Raw genomic sequence first — 18382 nt, 5'->3', positions numbered from 1 at the left:
AGAGGGGGTGGGGAGGGTGAGGAGTGGGGGTGGAGGTGGTGGTGGTGGTGGAGGGAAAAGGGGGGGGGGCCAGGGGGGAGGTGGTGGTGGTGGTGGTGGTGGAGGGAAGGAGGGGTGGGGGTGGAGGTGGAGGTGGAGGTGGAAGCGAGGGGGAGGAGGGGAGGTGCAAGGTGGTGGAGGTGGAGGGGTTGGTGAAGGTGAAGGGGGGGAGGGGAGGTGGGGGGGGAAAAGGGAATATGGAATGTACTGATGGAGGCTCTTGCCTCCATAGGAGTTCAAGGGGAGTTCAAGGGTTTAGAAGGAGAGTTTAGGGTTCGAAAGGGGACAAGGTTGAGAGAGCTATCTAGGAGTTCCAAGATTCAGAGAGGGCTGCAAGGCTTAGGAGGAGTCCAAGTTTGAGGAGTGGAGAGCTAGTCTCCTACGATTTAGAAGGAGAGTTTAGGGTTCAAAAGGGAACAAGGTTGAGGGAGCTATGTAGAAGTTCCAAGGTTCAAAGAGGGCTACAGGGCTTATGAGGAGTCTACAGTTGAGGAGTGGAGAGCTAGTCTCCTTTGCAGATTCAAGGGGTAAGGGTTGAGGAGGGACAAGGGAGAAGAGAGGAGGAGGAGGGAGGAGAAGGGAGGAGGAGGAAGGAGAAGGGGGGGGGAGGAGGAAGAGGGAGGAGGAGGAGGAGGAGGAGGAAGGAAGGAGGAAGAGGGAGAAGGAGGAGGAGGAGGAGGAGGAGAAGGAGGAGGGAGGAGGGGGGGAAGAAAGGAGGAGGGAGGAAGGAGGAGAAGAGAAAGGCATAAGGAGGAGGAGAGAGGAGGAGGAAGGAAGGAGGAGAAGAGAGAAGGAAGGAGAAGAGAGAAGAAAGGAAGGAGGAGGAGGGAGTACAAGGATAGAGAGTGCAAAGGTAAGGGCATGCTAGAACACTATTTAGTGTAAGAGAGCATGGACGCAATGGAGATCAGTCACATGAACACAATAGTGAGCGTGAACATTGAACCCCAAAGAGTGGGAGCTTTTGATTTCATTGAAATATATTTATACATGTTGGTCTCTACACAATCCATAAGTACCTTCGTGGTTGGTCCTCTTTTGTAGGAGACCTTTTGGACAAGAGTCCATCCACTTTTGGGGGGAACCTTTTAGGTCTCTACACAAAGTGGGGGGACCTTTGAGTCTCTACACAAAGTGAGGGGACCTTTTGAGTCTCTACAAAAAGTGAGGGAACCTCAAAAAGTATAGGTTTTTCATCTCTCTCTCTAAATTTAGTCTTTTTCTCTCTAGATCTTGATTTTGCAAGTATGATTGGATGTTTTCTAGAGAGGATTTTGGCTATCCTCATCCTTTAAGATTCATCATACCACCTTTCAGGCTCAAGATATTACAAGCGGAGCTTTGCTACTACTCTACACACACAATGTTCTCATCGTTGTTGTCCTAGATTGCACTTCTGACCCTTGTTGCCACAAGGTTAACCTTGAGGTACCCCAATGTATTGAAGTAGATAACTAAGACCCACAAAACAAACCTAAAGCAAAACAATCTTAGAAGAATGCATGGCATCTACCCTAGAAACACCCAAATTTGCAAATCATGCACAAAAACGTCCACAATTGGCTAAAATTAAGGCATCTAGTCTAAAGACTTCACCATGCTTTTAGAAAGCTGCTAATTTAAAAGACTTGCTAAAATTAAATTTCCACAAGCTTATAAAATATACTTGCTTTCCAACTTCTCAACCATTCAACTCAGCTTTTCATGTCCAAAAGCCAAACCTTGCTAAATGTAGCACAAATCAATTCCATGTATGTAAAAGCCCCACCAGATCTAACCATAAACCTTTCATAAACATTATTAAACAACACAATCAAGTGCAAGCAAACCCACCACTCAACAAATATGGGCTAGAACTGCACTCCTCCATTTATGTCTATAAAACGATAGCATCCAAACCACAAGAATCCATTCACAAGGAAACCTCAATATAGCATCCCACATCAACCATTTAAATGCTCGAAGGCTCAACCTGTAGTCCAAGAAAAACCCTCAAAAGAGAGTGCTCAATTGCTCAACTAAAGTTATCCACAATAACCCTTGGCGACTCTTACATAGGAGGGCATCTCATATATCATCCTTGTCTAAATACAACAAATCAACCCCATGTTTTAGCCCATGACCTCTCAACCATATTAGCTTACTAGTCTTAATCACAAGGCCCTTAACCTCACTAATCCCAAAGATTAGCAACTCAAATGCAAGGCAATTTTTCAAGGAGATGATTTTGGCTTCACGTCAACACTTAAGTGTGCTAGCCTTACATTCATGGCATGGCAATAACCACAATTGTATGGTCAAAAATCAAAATGCATTTTAGTAGGACATAAGGAGGCCATGATAATGAGGATGTTGAAAGAGACCATTTTGGATGCAAAAGTATTATAAAGCAAGGACTTCGTAATGGGTGGCTACCTAGTAAATTTGAGTAGTTTGCTTTAGTTGGTGTTTATGTCTATGGTTCATACTTGGCTTCTTGCAACGTAGGCCATGGATCATACATAAGATGGCCAAAGTTAATTACTTGTACACATTTAATGAAAGGAGCATCCTAGCTTTAAAAGAACTCAAAACTAGCAACAACAATGTCCCTACATCACCTTGTTAACCAAAGGAAAGGATAGCTAGGCTCTAACCATCAACAACACTTACACCTAAGCTAGGTAATAGCCACCATCTCATTACAAAAATCAGTTCTCATAGAACTAAAATGTGTGGCATCTATCTACACCCCAAACAATTCATTAAGTTGAACTTTATCAACTTAGAACAAGTAGCATGATCTATCTACAACAAGTTAGAGACTCACTTCACTAGGTCTCCAAGTGAGATCCTCGTAGCTCCATCTAGCTATAGCTCTTACCATCACCATTATGTGAAGGAAAAATTTCAATCTACAACAACGTTCATCATCACTATGGGAAGGAAAGAAATTCATATCTGCAACTACATTCATCATTGTATGAATTGACTATGTTAAAAACCTTTTTTCATTGCTCTAGCGTACTTCTATCATCTTCATCATGATTGTAATCCATCATTTTACAAAAATGTAGCAAACTTCTTGAGTTCTAAGTTCTACATCCTACTCATGCAATTTATTGCACTTTGATTCATAAGGAGGAACCTACCCTAAGCTAAGAAACACCATGTAGGTAATGTTGGAGAATAAACCTTAAATCCAAGATGTGGGGATTTTGGGCATATGAATTTGCTAAACTTTACTAAATGAGTGTCTTTGCAATTTCGTTGTATCAATGGCAAAAAAAAACATCCTAACATTATCAAGCAACCCTATACAATCAAGCTTTTTAAGGTCATTAACAATAGCACAAAATACAAACTCTACAATGCATCCAATGCACATTTTCAAATGCTTTATCCCACATGACAATTGGTTTGTGCTTGTGGCTACAATTTCTTTTCAATTGAGTGCTTCTATGTATGAGATTATGTTAATCAATACTACAATGTCAATTCCCATTGTGATTGTGGTTAAGTGTAGCCTCATGAAATTTATCAAAATAACCTACCAAAATTAAAATTCAAACAACATAATTTTAATTTATTTTGTGCCAAAGATCATGGTACAAAGAGCATGACTCTAATGGTGGCTCAAAGAGAATAAGCAATAAGTGATAAGTAATATAAGATGCAAGTGATCTTTTTTCCATCCACAATCAAAAATCTCAAGCCTTACATAACAACTTTATTAAACATTTGACATGATTTAAAGACATGCATAATCAAGCACCTAATGACAATGTGGGCCTAAGGTTTACTCCCATTGCAATCTAGGGTATTGTTGGGTCTACCGCACCCATACAAGCACGAGTTCGAGCTAAGAGGTCTCACTAGACCCAACTTCACAATTCTAGTCAGACCTCTTAGCTCCAACCACTCTTTGATTCCATATGCACAATCACAATAAGAACAAAAAAGTATCAAGGTCCCACATGTTTTTAGAAAAAACCTGCACTTACAAAACGCATTATCTGAAAAGAACATTAACCCCCTTAACCTGCTCAAGGGCGAGAAATGCCAGGAAATCAGGAACGTAACAGCCAAGATTAAAAATCACCGCTAAACCTGAAGACATGGCTGATGCACCTTTCTACGAAACAAAAGCCTTCAAAATTATTTTATCTGAATGCCTGCAAACCACCCATTGGCAGTCGAATTGAGGAGGCGTGTTGTCAAAGCAACGCTTCTCAGGAAGGATCAAACTAACCCTGAGTACCAAGAACTGATTAATAGTCAAGAATGGGTGGTGTTAACAAACACCGTAAGAGAGAGGACGCAAGAAAAAGCACGCCTAGCCTCCAAAGCCATACAGCGTCCTTCCCTGGCGCTTCAAAGCGTACACCACGTCCATAGCAGTGACCGTCTTCCGCCGGGCATGTTCCGTGTAGGTCACAGCGTCACGGATGACGTTCTCGAGGAAGATTTTGAGCACTCCACGAGTCTCTTCGTAAATGAGTCCACTGATACGCTTGACACCACCACGGCGAGCGAGGCGACGGATGGCAGGCTTAGTGATACCCTGGATGTTATCACGGAGAACTTTCCGGTGACGCTTGGCACCGCCCTTGCCCAAGCCCTTTCCACCTTTACCACGACCAGACATGATGGAAGGATTGAAGAAGACAGGGAGGTTGAAAAGCTTGAACTGTGGTGGCTTTGGCGATGGCGGAGACACTTTGAGTGGGGAGAGGAGACTCGTTGAGAATTTATAGTAGAACTGGTTGGAGACGATGACTGTGTACCGTCCGATCTTTTATTAACCGACGACTGAAAATGATCCGGATGGGATCGATCTGATTTTCTCGCATTTGCACCGTCCGATGCCCAACGGCATCTGACGGGCCCTGTTGCTCGCCCACCCTTTTTGAATTTGGCCCTCTTAACATTAAGGGTTCTTGTTGGCCTTAGGCCTCACTCAAGGTTGTGTTTCGAAATGGCAAAAATAATATTTTGTATTTTGTAGGTGCCTTAAATAGGGATTGGTGCACGTGTTGGACTTCTTGTAATTCCATTGGCTGGTGTTAATGTGATCTTTAATGTTGGCCTCTCGTGCGTAATGGATTCTAAACATGCCTACAATTGGCGCCTTTTGTCACAGAGCACCTTCATGCTTTGTTAGACTCGCAGAATCGGAGTTCCTAAAGAAAGGTTCATCTTCGTAATTTGCAACATCTTGGGTTCAATTGACGCCTTTTGTCACAGTGCACCTTCATGCTTTGTTAGACTCGCAGAATCGGAGTTCCTAAAGAAAGGTTCATCTTCGTAATTTGCAACAGCTTGGGTTCTCACACTTTCTATTTGCAGGTGATTTCATGGGAACACCTCCCATTAAAGCCTTACCTTAATCCTACCAACGATGAAGCGAGCTTGATGCTTGTTCCATTTAATTTTGTCATCTACTATGACGGTATCTCATCTCACGACCGGCTTTGCATTGTAGCAGAATTCTAACCAGTTTTGCATTGTAGCAGAATTTTGTAAGCAGGCCCGCCCTAGTCCTTACAGCGGATGCAGATGGAGGCTGATGTTGGCCTCGCTACTAGTTCGCACAAAGAAAATGAGAGCGAAAGGAAAGAAGGTGGACAATAGGAGTGACAATACCAATTTACAAGCCCTATAAAGACTTGTTCATGGCTCGACGTTCCAAGGTGAAAAAACTAGTTGCATCAAATATTACAAACGTTTCCCTTCTTTTTTCTCTGGCCAAACTAAAAGTACGTGGATGAGCAAGTTGTTATGTTCTCTTTCTCTCACCAATTCTAATAAGTACTCTGTTCTTTTGAATTAAATTTTCCTTATGTTCAACAGGTAGCATTATTGGCTCATTCAAGCAAAGGAACTAACTGTAGATTTCACGGCCCAATCCGTTAGCATAGGATTCCACTTCTGAAATAGGAGTCAAGGTGTGAATCATTTCAGGGGAGGATTGATGCGTCCAAAACACATTGATGGAGAAATTATGTGCAAGTAGTGTGTTCGTAGGTAGTGAGTTCATCCAATATGTACTACAAAAATATAACGTTTCGCATAAGGGTATGTGTGGCTATTGGCCTCTCATCGTAAACCTTCAACACTATCACCTCGTCAAAGGACCTATGCCTTATGAAGAGTCTTAACATTTTGTTTGAGTGCAGAGCTTGCAAAGACTTACAATGGCGGATGTGCTCATAAAGCGACCTCCTCGATTCATGGTATGTCAAAGAAAAGACAGTGACGCCTTTATTCCACGCTCTGCAAGAAAATCAATGGCTAACGCAAGAAAGCCATTGATTTTCTTAGTCATTGATAGTTCGGAGAGCTTCATCTCTTGAGATGGTTTGATTTCTGTCGACTGTGTAGGCATTCAAGGTTACAAGCGAGCATGCAAAGGGAGATCGAGCAGACAAACTCAATGTCATCCAAGGTATGATGTGCATGTTTATGCACTGTACTTTGTTTCCTTCACATTCTATTTGCTAATACATCGTAGCCCCAAGCGATTCTGATATGTTGTCTCTGATCATCAATCTGCCTAATTTGTCTGAATCCCAATTAGTGTTTCTGATATGGTTGTTTTGTTTGCAAGAATCGTGTTACATTCATCGAAACTTGTCCCTTGCATCCTCCTTTGGATTTTTAGAGCTTTCTCTATGAACTCAATACAATAGCCGCAATTGCAATCTCACTTCTCTTGTTGGAATCGTACCATCCGCCGGCCTTTCTAAGGCTTTTGTTGAGACTATTGGCAAGTGCGGGAGAGGGCCAACGATAGTTTGCATTCCCTTCCTTTCCAACCCATGAAAAACAATTGTTGTCTCTTTGAGATGATGTGCTTCTCAAGATGCTCCCTCATGATTTCTCTTTGTTGAAAAGCTGTTTCGTTCAAACAAACATTTCTCTTCACAATTCCGTTGTCCCTTAGACCATTGCGATTGATTGATTGCTCTGCACTCGAATCGACATTATCCCTCAAAGTCCCTTCGTATACCTCGTCCAATTCTAGTCTTTCGAAATTCAATTTAGCATTTGAGTAAGTCACTCTTAAAACAGGAGTCTTCCAAGAGGATATTGTCAATGGATCCTTGAGGCCCTAAGTCTTTTCCAAGAGGATATTGTCAATGGATCCTTGAGGCTAAGTCTTTTCCATGGCACACGCGGTTTGTTGAGAGGAAGCTCGCTAGGTTGATCGACTTCCACCGTGATTGATTCTCTTCTGGAATTGAACAATGCAATCAGCTTTGCGTACAGCCAGAATGGCTCCTTATCTCAATGCCTCTTTCTGATTTATCAAGACTAACGTATTGGAAGCATTGGGGCAACATTGCATCCCCAACATGTTCAAAGTAACCAAAACATGTGCATGTAGGTTTTTATGATTGCAAATGGGTTGAAAGAATGCTGAGCCACTATTTTTTGTTCGTGAAATGGTACCCCGCCTCTTAGCACTGTGCATATGTCATTTGCAGCCTGTGTTGAACATCTATGATTTGAGCAGTGTGCATTTTTAATGTCAAATGTACACTGTAGCATTAAGGTTTTACATGTTTTGGTAGGTTTCACAACGTCCTCTATTAAGAGGAGTGGCTTGGCAAGTTTCATCCTCTCACAGCTTGAGTGCTTGTTTGGTAGGTTTTACAATGTCCATGGCAAGAGAAGCCCAAGCCCAAAGTTTCCAACCTCTCACAACTTGAGCACAAGCACATCAAGGTTGACCCATTAGGGGAATTTTGGACTCAAAAAGGGCCTCTTGGATTAGTCCCTTAATATTTGTGATTAGTAAACCAGCCAATGGGAAGGCTTGGGCATTAAAAGAATGGAGGATTCCATATTGGCCTCTCATTGGTGGAGAGACGTCCCTTGGTCCCCACTAGGCTCCCACTTGCCTCCTCTTTCCCCCCCACCTCCTAGGGCATTTAGTAGACCCCCTTGACTTTTTCATGGTCCCCCTACCCTCCTCCCTCACTCTGTGGGCCCCCAAAATCACGAGTTTTTTTCCCTCCAAAAAATCAAAATTTTCCAAAAGTGTCCCCAATCCCCCAAACACCTCCCAAGAGGCCCCCCAAACTATCCCCATTGACTCCCGACCTTCCTCCTAGCCTCTTTCTCCTCTTAGCCTCCTCCTCCCCCTCTCAACCTCCCCTCAACCTCCTCCTCTCAACCTCTTCCTCATCCTCCCCCTCTCAATATCCTTAGCCTTCTCTCAACGTCCTCACAACCTCTTCTTGCTCTTAGCCTCGTCCTCTCAATCTCTTCCTCTTTTCTTTCTCCCATTCTTTCCGTATTTATGAAGCGCTCCGCTTCCCCTAGACCAGATGTAAGACACATTTTGAAGGAGTACTTTATTTTGGGATTACTCAAAAGGGGCTTGTATGGGAGCGAGGGTAAGAGGACTATGTTGTGGAGAGAGAGAGAGAGATGGATTCCCATGCATTGTGTGTGTGTGTGTGTGAGAGAGAGAGAGAGAGAGATTTCACTAAAACAAATGTGTGTATGTGTGTGTGCATGTGTGTGTGTGTGTGTGTGTGTGTGTGTGTGTGTGTGTGTGTGTGAGAGAGAGAGAGAGGGACGAAGGGAGAGGGAGAGATGGATTCCCATGTTGTGTGTGTGTGTGTGTGTGCGAGAGAGAGAGAGAGAGAGAGAGAGAGAGAGAGAGAGAGAGAGAAAAGCAAATGGATTCCTATGAATCATGATGTAGTGGACACAATAAAGATTTGATTTGATTCCTAGGCTTTGTTTGATTTGAAGTTATTTTGTAGATATTATGATTTCTATTACTAAGTTAATGACTTTAAAGAAATACTAATGATTTACTTATTGCAATTGTCATGATGCATCAAAATTGATCATTTAGGGACGTACCAAGCACCGCTACTACAATATCTATGAGAAGTGAATTCACGACCACAATGGGGCATGCCTTACAAGCATTATTATTTTCTTTTATAGATCAAAAAGTTAAAGATCAAGAAGTTATTGGAAAGGCACATGGATGTAATACTATCTTTCATTGAATGGAAGCATTCATGTGCATTGGCTAAAAATGATTTGATTGAATATACGAAGAAATTTTTTATACCACATTGGATATCTATATTTTGTTCTATAAATTATCATAGTAATTCTTTCATAATGTATTACTTTAGGTTAATTGTTGTATTTAGTTAGCTAGGACAATTTTGAATTACTACATGAATCAGTGATGAAGAACAATAGGTTGTGCATGGATGAGAGTAGCTAAGTTGTTTGTGGGATCTTGTCGATGAGGTGTAGATGTAAGTCTTGAAAACAACTGATGGGGCCTGGATTCCATTAGAATGAATTCCTTTATTAGGTAGTAGGTTGTCTTTGGGATCTTGTGAATGAGGTATAGATGTACATGTTGTGTTTGGGATTTTAAATCAACGGGTATATGGTCTTTGAAAATGTACTATTTAAAGATTATGTAGGTTCAGTTAGATATGAGTCTTTATTTACTTAATAAATTCCAATGGTGCCAAAATACACCACCTCATGCATGGATGAGACAAATTAATATGGATTATGTTGTGTATATGAAATATGTATGTAGCTATTTGGAAGTTATATTTACTTCTTGGACATTACATCACATTTGAAAACAATCAGACATAATTGCATGTGATCACTTGTATTTATTATTTACATAGAATGGGAGTTGGCAACTTGAACCCCCAAGTAATACATGCTTTTCATGGAATACTCCAAGTAACATTTTGGGAAGGTTCTACTCTTAGGTATTGCTTAAATTTAGAGCTAGATTGATTTTTTAATTCAATTAATAACTTTGACTCATGAATAATATAAGTTAGAGGGGATATTATAATTGAATATGCATAAAAAACTTTGCTTTTATAATTTTTGTCAATTATATAACATTTTTTAAAGATCTTATTCAAATGTACCAAAAATTTGGATGTAATAAACAAAATACATCATTTTTAAATTTAAATTATGTGGAAATCAAGCATGCAAAAATTCAGTAAGAAGACAGGACAGGACAAGGGTGGGAAAAAAATGTTAAATTTTCTTTATTAAAAGAAGTGGAAAGCTTTTGAAGGTTCAAAGTTAACATATCCTTCAAGACGCGATGAATGATATCCATATCATATCCTAATGTTTGGCATCCAAAAGTAAAAGTATTTGAGCATCTAAAAGAAGCAACACCTGTAGATCAATTGTACCATAAGCATAGAACATGTCCAATTTTTTTTAAAAAAAATGGCTAGATGGCCCCAGGTGTGAGCAGCTGTGACTTTGGGCCAGACGGAGACCAATTTTGAAAAAAATGGCCAGATGGCCCGGGTTGTGAGCAAGCGTGACTTTGGGCCATGACTTTGGGCCAGATGGGGATGGGGGGGGCACTATTAGACATCCTTAATTTGTTGGGAATCAATATTTGGGGCATGGAGAGACATTTCCCCCCAAAAATTTTGAAAAAGAATGGCCAGATGGCCCTAGGTGTGAGCAGGCATGACTTTGGGCCAGACGGGGTCATCTGGCCATTTTTTTTCAAAATTTTTGGGGGGAAATGTCTCTCCATACCCCAAAGGACCCCGTCTGGCCCAAAGTCGTGCCTGCTCACACCTGGGGCCATCTGGCCATTTTTTTTCAAAATTTTTGGGGGGAAATGTCTCTCCATGCCCCAAATATTGATTCCCAACAAATCAAGGATGCCCAATAGTGGCCCCCTGGACCCCGTCTGGCCCAAAGTCGCGCCTGCTCACATTTGGGGCCATCTGACCATTTTTTTTCAAAATTTTTGGGGGGAAATGTCTATCCATGCCCCAAATATTGATTCCCAACAAATTAAGGATGCCTAATAGTGCCCCCCCCAAATAATTTTTTTTTTGGGGGGGTTTCAAAATTGCCTAATATTTTTCCAAATAACTTTTTTTCGGTCCCCGACTGGCCCAAAGTTGCACCTACTCAGACCTGGGGCCATCTGGCCATTTTTTTTTCAATTTTTTTTGGGGGGAATGTCTCTCCATGCCCCAAATACTGGTTCCCCCAAATAGTTTTTCTTTTAAAGAGGGGGGGGGGTTAAGATTGCCTAATATTTTTCCAAATCTTTTTTCTCTTTTATTTGTTGGAAACCACTATTTGGGGCTCAATCTTGTTGATGCCTAGTTCAAGTGGTTGCCTTTCTTTGTTTACACAATACTTGTTCTTCTTGGCTCAACTGATTTTTTGTATAGATGTGTGGCTAATGGGGTGTACTGGTGTTCATTATAGAGAAACTTGCTAATCACCAGGAAGGGGCTGATTAGGGGCAAGAAGTAATGTCATAAGAGACAACAAAGTCCTCTTGGCCAAGCACACATTTGGGCCAGACTTACATTATTTGATCCAATTGCACACCCACATGCACATTGAGGCCAAGAGGCCTTTTTGAAATTGAGTTTTGCATAAACTTCAACAAGCAGCAAGAATAAGACGACAATAGTAAAACAACATAAATTATAATTTTACTTTATTTCATGAGAATGATAACATTTATTTATTTTAGAATGAAATAATATCAATTACCATAGAAAGGGTAAGTACAAGCAACCTCCATTGGGGAGCCAAAATATGGTGTCTACAAAAGGACACACTATAATATAATAGGTGTCCTCTAAAGGAAAAGAACACATACAAGTGTTGAGATATCAAGCTCTACCCCCGATATATCTCCTGGGTGACTATCATTTATGTCACCGCCTATGTTAGTTGTACTCGTGGTGTAGTTAGACTACCACGTATGTTTTTGGTTTGGGTTCACATATGAACCACGTATTCTAGGTTTTGACATATAGGGTATTTCCCTCTTCTATTGTATTGGTTGTGTGCAAAAGTGAAGAAAGGCTTCACCCTCCAACCTTGTGTCCTCTCTCTTTTGTGTGTTGTGAAGAAAGCTGAACTTGAGTCTCCTATCTCTCTCCCTCTTTCTTTACATGGTATCAGAGCCTTGTTCGTGGTAAGGAGCTCAAGAAAGCTAGCCAAGTTTGTGGTGTCCTGGTAAGAGGACCAGTGTAGCTTTCCTATTTCGAGTTTGGGAGCAAATCTCTGCAGGTAGCACAGCCAAAAGTGCAGGAGTGCACTACTTCAGATTGAGAGGCCCTTCGCGGTGCGGCGAGAGCGCAGTATATGCTGCGGGATAAGGGCTAAGCCCTTGGCGACTTTATTTTTCTGATTTGAGGCCGTTTCGGGGCCCGTTTTGAAGGCGGAAGTTCTTCGCAGGCACTCAGAAAAAGGCCCTGTTTTTGCTGTGCGACCACCGCGCAGCTAGTCGGTGGAAAGGTTCCATAGAAATTGCATCGTATGCCTATGTGCAGGGATATTGGGAGTTGCAGATTCATGCCTGTTGCCTGTTGATGCAAAATCGTCACGAGGAAGTGACTGTGTGGTGAAATACCACTTTCGTCAGTGTTGCAGATCTGCCCCTGTGAGGCTCTTTGCAGAAGTTTTGCTATTTGCCCTTCTGAGGCATTTGCTCTGTTTACAGGTTGCTGTTGCAATTCGTGATTTGTAAAATGTCTGAGAATCTGTCTACCATTGTCAGTGAGAAGCTTGACAAGAACAACTTCCAAGCATGGAAGTTCAGGATGACAAACTTCTTTATGGGAAAGGGAGTTTGGGATTACATCAGTGGTGAAACTGCAGAACCAGTTTTGGGTGCTGCTCCCACTCCTGCTGAATTGAAGGCCTTTAAAGAATGGCATGAAAAAGCCAGAAAATGCCTGTATTGGCTGTCCGTTAGCATTTCAGATTCTATGATTGTGCATATACAGGATCTAGAGACGCCTAAGGAGGCATGGGATACATTGGTGAAGCTGTATAGCACAAATACCAAAGCACGGAAGATGCAGCTAAAGCAGGAGTTGCACAATGTGCAAAGGAAAAATCTGAATATAAATGAGTATTCCTTGAAGGTGAAAGGCCTTGCAGATTCTCTTGCCTCCATTGGAGCACCTGTTGATGATGAGGACTTAGTGTCCGTGACCTTGAATGGTCTTGGGAAAGATTATGCACAATTTCGGACATCCATTGGAGTCCGTGAAACATTTCCTGATTTTCAGGAACTTATTGCTCTCTTGCTGAGTGAAGAGCAAAGGAATGGTGGTTCAGCCACCTCAACTTCTCAAGAGACTGCTTTCTACTCGAATACAGGTAGAGGCAGGGGTAGAGGAAGAGGCCGTTCTGGTGGCCGTGCAGGAAATCAGAACCAACAGCAACGACAGGAAAACCAGTCCTATGGAGGAGGACGTGGTAGTTCTAGAGGTAGGGGGAGCCAAAGAGGCCGTGGTTCATGGCAAAGGAACCAGCAAGTAAATAGCAGCATAGAATGCTATTATTGTGGAAAGCCTGGACACAAGGAGAATACATGCTATAAAAAGCAGAATGACATCAAAAGTGGAAAGTTGCAGCAAAGCAACTATGCATCATCAAGTGGGCATGGTGACGACAGAAATGAGCACCTTTTTGTGATGCAGCATATGGTTAACTCCATGTCAGGAGATGCTGCAGCTTGCAATGATGTTTGGTATGTTGATTCAGGTGCCTCTAACCACATGACCAGTCATGGTGAGTGGTTTCATGATGTCAGAAATTTGGATAAGCCAGGTTATGTTGAAACAGGTGATGATACTGCGCACCCAATTACGCAGGTTGGTAAAGTGCCATTGGCTATGCAGGATGGCAAAACAAAGTACTTGGCAGATGTACTTCATGTTCCAAAAATCACTAAGAACCTGGTTTCAGTTGGCCAGATGGTTGAGCAAGGTCTGCAGGTTAGATTTAACCCTGATGGATGCTTCGTTGAGGACTTGAAAAATAAGTGCCGCTTGGTTGCGAAAGGCAACAAAAATGGAAGAATGTTCACCTTGGATGTTGATATGCCTGAGGTGAAAGCTGCTATGTTTGCGCATGGGAGAGGTGTCATTGCAGATATTGAGATATGGCACAAGCGCATTGGGCACGTGAATGTACAAAGGCTGAAATCTATGCAAACGAAAAACATTGTTGCAGGTTTGCCTAAATTCAGAGTTGAGGGAATGCAAAAGGTATGTGAAGCATGCCAAATGGGTAAGCAGGCCAGACATGCATTTCCCAAAAATGCTAAGGTGAGCAGAAGACCTTTGGAAGTGATCCATTCAGATGTTTGGACAACCAAAGCTGCTTCTATTGGTGGATGCCATTATTATGTGACGTTTATTGATGACTACACTAGGAAGGTGTGGATTTATTTTATGAAGCACAAAAGTGAAGTGTTCAGCCATTTCAAGGCCTTTAAGGCCATGGTTGAAAAAGAGAAAGGTGTGCATATTAAAGTGCTAAGATCTGATGGAGGGGGAGAGTACTTTTCAGAAGAACTTTGTGAATATCTGAAAGAACAGGGAATTCAAAGGAAGTACTCATGCAGGTCTACCCCTCAGCAGAATGGGGTTGCAGAAAGGAAGAACAGGCATATTGCAGAAGTAGGACGGGCGATCCTAAATGAGAAAAACATGCCTGATTATTTTTGGGCTGAAGCAGTAGCAACTGCTGTTTATATTATGAACAGAACCCCCACTGCAGCTGTCCATGGCATGACGCCTGAAGAAATGTATACAGGCCAAAAACCAGATATTTCTCACTTGAAGGTATTTGGTTGCATAGCTTATGTTCATGTTCCTGATGAGAAGAGAACAAAGCTGGATCCAAAGGCAGAAAAATGCATCTTTATTGGATATGCTCTGCACCAGAAAGGGTATCGCTGTTATAACCCTTCCACCCGCAAAATGCAAGTGAGCAGAGATGTTGTTTTTGATGAAATGAGCAGCTGGTATGCACCAACTGTTATGGTAGGAGATGCAGATGCAGGAAATGGGAATGCTGCAATAAATGCAGAGCAGCAATCTCAAGCCTTGAGTGGACCCAGAGAGTCCTCTACTAGTGGATCTAATGCATGGACAGGGAGATTGAGATCTAGTGAATCATCACATGGCAGTCCTGATAGTGTTGTGCAGGTATCACATAAGGGAAAAGAAAAAGTGGACCATGCTCCAGTGTTTGATGTGTCTGCTGGTAGCTCTCATGTTGATGGAGAGTCAAGCGGCTCTGAAATGAGCCTTGATGAGGAACTTGGGATTCCTTCTGTTGTTACACCTGGTGCAAGAAAAAGCAGGCATGATTTAAAGACGCCTGCAACTGATCCAGTTGTACGGAGGTCCACTCGTATTAAGTATCCAGTTGACAGGCTGAGATATGATGGGTATATAGCACATCACTATGCTTATATGGTCAAGGTTCTAGAGGAGCCAGAGCCCACATGTTTTGAGGATGCAGCAGGGCATCAAAATTGGGAAGCAGCTATGGATGAGGAGATGGCTGCCTTGGATGCAAACCACACTTGGGATTTGATGCCTTTGCCGCATGATAAGAAGGCTATTGGCTGCAAGTGGGTTTACAAAGTAAAGCACAATGCTGATGGGTCTGTTAGCAGGTACAAGGCAAGATTGGTTGCCAAAGGTTTTGCGCAGACATATGGAATTGACTATGAGGAAACTTTCAGCCCAGTTGCAAGGATGGCAACCGTGAGAGCAGTAATTGCTATGGCTGCTGCAAAGGGATGGTCTTTGCATCAGATGGATGTGAAAAATGCCTTCTTGCATGGTGACTTGCAGGAAGAGGTTTATATGATGCAGCCAGAAGGTTATGAGGATAAAGCACACCCCGATTTTGTATGCAGGTTGTGCAAAGCCTTGTATGGCTTAAAACAGGCGCCGAGGGCATGGTCAGACAAGATAGGGCAATATCTTGTCACTATTGGATTTCAGATTTCCAATTCAGATTTTTCACTTTATGTGAAAAGGACAAACAGAGGGATTGTGCTTATAGTCATCTATGTTGATGACTTGATTATTACAGGTGATAGTGATGCAGACATTAATGAAGTGAAGCTGCTGTTGAAGCAGAAATTTGAGATGAAGGATTTGGGAGAGCTGCGTTACTTCTTGGGCATTGAGGTTATTAGATCCCCGAGTGGGATATGGCTGTTGCAAAGGCAATACGGTTTGGACATGCTGTCCAAATATGGGATGACAGGCTGTAAGCCTATCTCTGTTCCATTGGAGCAGAATGTGAAGCTCAATGCAGAGTCAGGTGAGCTTCTTGAAGATATTACTATGTACAGGCGCATAGTAGGTAGCTTGATTTACATGACTATAACCAGACCAGATTTGAGCTATGCTGTGGGGCTGGTGAGTCAGTTTATGCAGGCACCAAGGAAGCCACATTTGGATGCGGCTAGGCGCATACTGCGGTATGTGAAGTCCACATTGCATTATGGACTGTTTTATGAAGCTGGGTGTGCATTACAGGTACATGGATACACAGATGCTGACTGGGTTGGTAGTGTCTCAGACAGGAGATCTACTAGTGGTTTTATGTTTTCCCTTGGGAGTGGTGCCATCAGTTGGAGCAGCAAGAAGCAGCCAACAGTTGCCTTGTCGAGCACAGAGGCTGAGTACAGGGGTGCAGCAATGGCTGCATGTGAGGTAGCTTGGTTACGGAAGCTACTTGCAGATATGGGACAGTCAGTTCATGCAGCAGTTGTCATTCATTGTGACAACATTAGCAGCATCATGCTTGCTAATAACCCAGTTTATCATGCTAGAACGAAGCACATTGAGGTGCATTATCACTTTGTGAGAGAGAAGGTTCTAGCTGGTGAGATTGATCTTGTCTATGTCAGCACTGAGGAGCAGGTGGCTGATATCTTTACGAAGGCATTGGGTACCGAGAAGCTTCGCAGATTTAGGAGCTTGCTTGGTGTACGTGAGATGGATTTGAGCTTGAGGGGGAGTGTTGAGATATCAAGCTCTACCCCCGATATATCTCCTGGGTGACTATCATTTATGTCACCGCCTATGTTAGTTGTACTCGTGGTGTAGTTAGACTACCACGTATGTTTTTGGTTTGGGTTCACATATGAACCACGTATTCTAGGTTTTGACATATAGGGTATTTCCCTCTTCTATTGTATTGGTTGTGTGCAAAAGTGAAGAAAGGCTTCACCCTCCAACCTTGTGTCCTCTCTCTTTTGTGTGTTGTGAAGAAAGCTGAACTTGAGTCTCCTATCTCTCTCCCTCTTTCTTTACAACAAGACAAATAAATGTTGATGGGTATAGTGGTAAATGCTAAAGAATGACCACTTCCATTACGTTGAAGAAGATTCTTCCTTCTACCTTTGATTTCCTCAATCTTCTATCCATCCATGCTCAAGCTCCTTGAAATCCAATCGAGATTACTTCCACATATTTGAAAAGATTTGAATAATGTTTATCTAATAAACTACATGGAGAAGGTAGTTCATAATCCCTAGACGTATCCCTCATGCACCATTGATTGCTTGCTCCACCACAACCTGCCAAGAACACATTTTGTCACATGCACTTGTAACTTAGGGAACACTTCTACTTCTTGTTTGGTAACATTGAAATGGAACAATGAGAGATGTGAGAAAATAGATTTCAGTTATTGAGTGAAAGTAATTTAAAAAACTAGATTACAAAATAGCTTTGTTGTTACACTATAGCACCACATTGTAGGAGAATCTTGCAATGGAGCCACGAGGGGGTTAGAAAAGCAATGAAAAATAATTATGGTGAGAAGAAAAAGGATTCAGGGGTTAGAAAGTGATTAGGTGAGAAGAAGAAGGATTGAGGCATTGGAAAGTGACTATGGTGAGTAGAAGAAGGATTCAAGGGTTGGAAAGGGATTTGGGTGCATATGCATGGTTTGGGGGAAGCTTTGGAAGGGTTTCAGTTCATTTTTGGAACTTTTGAAAAATTTCAAATTTTTGGGTGTAGTTAGTACCTACTAGATACTTTTTAGGAGCGGGGACCACCTTGGGGCATAAAGAGGGTGGACTTCTAGCACATGGTGGGGATCCTCCAAGTGGGAGAGGGAGGTGCACTTTTTGGGACCACCAAAGCCTAGGGAGGTGTACTTTTTTGGACTCATGGGACCCTTTATAAACCTTATTAGTTCTTAATCTATTTTGCTAATCCACTCCTTATGAGGCCCTTTTTGAGTCCAAAATTCCCCTAATGCATTGGTGATGCAAGAAATTACTATCCTTAAGCAAAAGGCATGCGTATGGCAACTTGGGTAGATGGACTTCGCATTACACCAAAATAACTCAACCAAACTTGCAATCCCTCAACACATGATTGTTCCTTTCACAGGCTACTAATATCTTGTCAAGCCAAAGCACTCTTGCTACAACAAGAATTTTGTCTCCAAAATATCTACACAACAACAACCCAAAGTGTATCACTTTCAAGATTTCATTGCATCT

The 18382-nt window shown here is 42.2% G+C and overlaps 1 protein-coding gene across 1 annotated transcript; it reads right to left on the bottom strand.

Annotated features, from left to right (window-relative positions):
• Positions 1–3971: 3971 nt before the first annotated feature.
• Positions 3972–4758, bottom strand: LOC147902624 (histone H4). The gene has a single exon (XM_087373406.1). The coding sequence runs from the start codon at positions 4664–4666 to the stop codon at positions 4355–4357; it is 312 nt and encodes a 103-aa protein (XP_087229532.1). The 5' UTR covers positions 4667–4758; the 3' UTR covers positions 3972–4354.
• Positions 4759–18382: the final 13624 nt, after the last annotated feature.

This window comes from Dipteris shenzhenensis, chromosome 4 (genome assembly GCF_047967505.1).
Source record: "Dipteris shenzhenensis isolate YYH24624 ecotype China chromosome 4, Dip_SZ_1.0, whole genome shotgun sequence".
Taxonomy (NCBI): Eukaryota; Viridiplantae; Streptophyta; class Polypodiopsida; order Gleicheniales; family Dipteridaceae; genus Dipteris; species Dipteris shenzhenensis.
Note: the sequence above shows the minus strand (reverse complement) of the source record. Positions and strands in the feature narration are given on the sequence as shown.